The following is a 4,171-nucleotide window of genomic DNA, read 5'->3' as shown; positions in this document are numbered from 1 at the left end:
TTCCTCCTAAAACCACAACCCACCTTTTCCCTAGGCCATTGTGTATTCCTGTGTATGGGTGAACTCAGCTATTGTTCTAAGTAATTGCTATGTAGACTAGCCCTGAGCTTTCTAGCTCTATTCAAATACATTGTAATGCCTGATTACTTTAACTGTCTCTACTAGAGGTAAATTTGAATATTACTGAATAGGTAACATTCTTACTGAATTCCAAGCTCTGGATCAGCTTCAAGGGCTCCCTAGGACATTGGAACACTGGTGGAGGCTAATCCAACTTAGCTATATGTCAAAATCAATCCTTAAAGGCACTTATAATAAAACAATACTGAAAGAGAGCATAATAATCCATACACCAGACTAACACGGGACAGGTTTGGAGCATACGTGGTATGGGAATGCCAAGTTTCCAGGAGGCTGCTAAGTTTCTGTGAAACTCTTTGCCTCAGGAATGCTTCCAGGCTTCTAGACCTGTCACTCGAGTCACTACTGGAGTGGATGTAGCACTTAACAAGGTACAATAAGCCTGGGCACAAACCTTCATATCAAGACTGGACAAGGCAACCCAGTAGGAGGAAAAGAATCCCAGAGCAGGTGAAAGAGTCAGAGACATGTGCACTCCCACTGTTATGAATCCCACAAGGACATAAGGCCTCACAACCATAACATATATGTAGAGGACCTGGCTCAGATCCATAGAGGCTTCATGAGTATCATTTTAGTCTTTGTGAGTCCCTCCGAGCTCTGCCTGGATGATTCTGTGGGCCGTGCTCTCCTGGTGTTCTTTGAAGGGAAATGAAATTTAAGATAAAATTTGAGGCTTGATTCATGTAACTTGTCAAATAAGTCCAGAGAAATAGTTGTTGTTTGTATGCTTGGAAGCCTGAGGCAGAGAACACAGTGGTACAGGCCTGGGCACACCAAGGCAGGCCATTGTTGGAGCATGCCTGGGACTGATGGTTTGAAGTCATGTGTTATCCAAATGTTCTGCTGACTGGCCCCTCAGGTCTCCTAACATTCCTGACTTGCACATATCATTCCGCAAATGTGTATGTTTAAATGGGCCAAGTGAGTACAACTGCGCCAATTCTCCTGAGCCCCCGACCCTCCCCCTATAACAACCCTTAGCTTCCCTCACAGATTATAGGGATTTTCTGGTATAATAGGTTTCCATATTGCCCCCAAATGCTTCAACTTGTCATCATCTCATAATCTCTCCCTTCATTGCTCCCTCCTTCACCTGATTCTTCCTGATCACAACCCCACCCAGCCCTGTCCATCTGCAAAATCCATTCTATTTCTCCTTCCCAGGCAATTCCATGATACTCTCCGCTTTGACCTCTCTTTGTCACATAGCCTGCCTGGGTCTATAGGTTGCAGCATGATTATCCTTTACTTCACAGCTAGTATTCACTTATAGTGAGTATGTACCATGGGTGTCTTTCTCGGTCTGGGTTACCTCACTCAGGAGGACTTTTTTCTACTTCCTTCCTTTTGCCTGCAATTCCCAGGTTATCATTTTTTAGCAGCTGAGTAATATCCATTGTAGAAATACAACACATTTTCTTTATCTAGTCTTCATTTGAGGGACATCTCAGTTGTTCTTCTGCCTTTGGTGTTCTGCTCTAAAAACTCTTTCTTTTCCCAATATTTTGAAGCATGCCCCCTGTGCTTTCTGAAAGTTGTGTTGCTAGTTTCAACCTAAGCCCTTTAGCCCATTTTGAAGTGGTTTTTGTACAAGATGAAAGATAAGAATCTAATTTCATTCCTCTGCTGGATATCCAGTTTCACTAGCTATTTGTTGAACCTTTAAAAACAGTTTTCTGTCACTGTCAACAATTCAGTGGCCTTTGCTTTGCCTCTTCATGCCCATAACCTCTGTCCTACTTCATTGGTCTTCCTGTTTTTTTACCAGTACCAGGCTGCCTCATCACTATGGCTCTGTGGTATAACTTAAGGTGAGGTATTGTCACATTTCCAGCAATGTTCTTATTCCTTAGGACTGTTTTNGTATTTGTGGTCTTTTGTGGTTCCATATGAATTCTTTGGTTCTTCTTCTTAGCCTATGAAATATAGCATGGGAATTTTATATGCATGGATGAATTGTGTGTTAAGTTTGCAGTATTGATTATTTTTCAGTGTTGGTTCTGCCTGTGCTGGAACAGAGAATAATATTCCACCTTGCAGCATCTTCTGTGATTTCCTTTTGAAATATCTGAAACTTCACAGAGAAGTAAACCACATGTTCTGCCTCACAGTAAATATATTCAATAAAATAGCACATATAAACAAATACACATGTGAATTCAGTATAATGTATTCATTATAATAATGGATAATAACGTGTGGAAAGGTAACAAGAAAGGTAAAAATAAGGGCCTGTAGAAGCATTTATTTGCATTTCTTTTTTAACTTTTTAATTGATTCTTTGTGGTTATCACATCATTTATCTCTGTCCTTTCTTATCTGTCCTCCATCCTTGCAACATTCCCCCCAAAATAAAATAAAATAGAATGAAAAAAATTTTGTCATGTAAGCTGTAGTGTGTCATACAGCCTACCCTTTGTCCACACATCTTTACTTGCAAATATTCATTGTAATGAGTCATTGGTTTGTTTTGAGGCCTCTGGTTTCTGCTGCACTATCTATACTGGATCCTCAGGAGAACTCTCAGATATTGTGTTGTTGCCTTGAGTCACAGAGATCCTGTAGCTATGGCTCTGTAGGACCAGCTGCTTCACATGCTCCAGCAATTCATAGATGGGTAGATGTTGGTGTGGGGCAGCTTAAAGCCCTGGATCTAGTCCTGGAAGGTAGCTGAGTTGGTGAGCTTGCCAGCAGTCCTGCACCACCACCACCAGGGTGTGCTCTCCTGGACTGCCCCTGCTGCCTCACCCAGTGCTGCAGCTGTCAAGGGGCAGTCAGCTCTCCTGCTCTCCATTATTCCAGCTGGCTCACTTGCACCTTCACCATCAGAACCAGCTCTACTCTGCTGTCCCAACCAGGTGCAGGGCCTGCTCTTCCCAGAGAAACAGAAAGTGAGGGTCTGTGCCAGACATCTAGGACTCAGGATCTCATGCTGGCTCACCTGCTTGCCTCAGTGATGGGAGGACATCTTGCCCAAACCAACCATTGGCTAACCAGGGGGTGGGACAACTCTCCAGCAATCACCCTCAGCTAGCTTACCTGCCTTTTACCACCCTGGTCAGCTCTTTGGTGCTGCCCTTGTGCTGTGCAGGGCCCCCATTCTCCAGTGCTGCTGCAGGTGAGGGGCAAGGCAGGCTCTCCTGTTCTCATAACCCCATGGAGCAAACTTCCCATCTGCCACAGGTGGCAAGGACAAAAGGGAAAGGACAGATTTATCCCTCACCCAAAGCAATCTGTGGGTGGGGCCACCTGACTCTCGATCATGCTCTCCTTAGCTGTTCCACCAGTACCAGGACGGATCAGCTCAACTGTGCCACTCAGGTAAAAGGTGGTGCAGCTCAGCACAGGACCTCAGTTGGTAATCCAGACCAAGGAAATCTGCTTGGCCTTTGGTGCTAGCATGGGCCTGAGACATCAACAGAGACCCCACTGCCAAAGAACCATGAACCCAGACATGGCCTCTGGCAGTAGTCTAGACCTAGATATCCTTATGGCCTCGGTTGGGAGAGGAGGCCACTCAGTTCATCTCCCGCCCCGCCCCCACTGACACCCCAGCAGCAGGACTATCAGATATTAACACCCTATCTAGTGGTAGCCCAGAACACGAACATCCACTTTGCCTTTGGTCATAATTCAGGCCACAGGCATTGATATCGACCCCATTTGCAACAGGACTGTAGAACCAGACATGACTTTTGGCATCAGCCTGTGCCAGAACCTCACCATGACCTCCTCATATCTGCCTGTTGCTCACTGCTATCAAGTCTCCAGTTCCTCTGTTAACCACAGTGTACAAACCCCTCAGCTTCGTTTTCTCTACATCTCTCAATGTACTACCCCATCTTTACCATCTCTCCATCACACAGTAGCCCATTGTAATGGCACCTGAGGCAGGTGTCTGGGTGACTTTCTTCTGGTCTCCTTGGGACAAGGCTACTGGTTCACTGTTATTTGTGTTCTAATTGTGCCATAGATATTTTAGTCTTGGTGGTAGATAAGCACATAAAATATACTCTGTAGTGAAAGT

At 44.8% G+C, this 4,171-nt stretch overlaps 1 protein-coding gene across 1 annotated transcript in view; it reads left to right on the top strand.

Moving 5' to 3' along the window:
• Positions 1 to 1,949, top strand: part of LOC110325081 (granzyme F-like) — an 11,857-nt gene extending 9,908 nt beyond the window's left edge. Inside the window, exon 5 of the mRNA XM_021202881.2 lies at positions 1,816 to 1,949. Coding sequence (XP_021058540.1) covers positions 1,816 to 1,949 — 134 coding nt within the window. The remainder of the gene's footprint in view (positions 1 to 1,815) is intronic.
• Positions 1,950 to 4,171: the final 2,222 nt, after the last annotated feature.

This window comes from Mus pahari, chromosome 8, assembly GCF_900095145.1.
Source record: "Mus pahari chromosome 8, PAHARI_EIJ_v1.1, whole genome shotgun sequence".
NCBI classification, from domain to species: Eukaryota; Metazoa; Chordata; class Mammalia; order Rodentia; family Muridae; genus Mus; species Mus pahari.
Note: the sequence above shows the minus strand (reverse complement) of the source record. Positions and strands in the feature narration are given on the sequence as shown.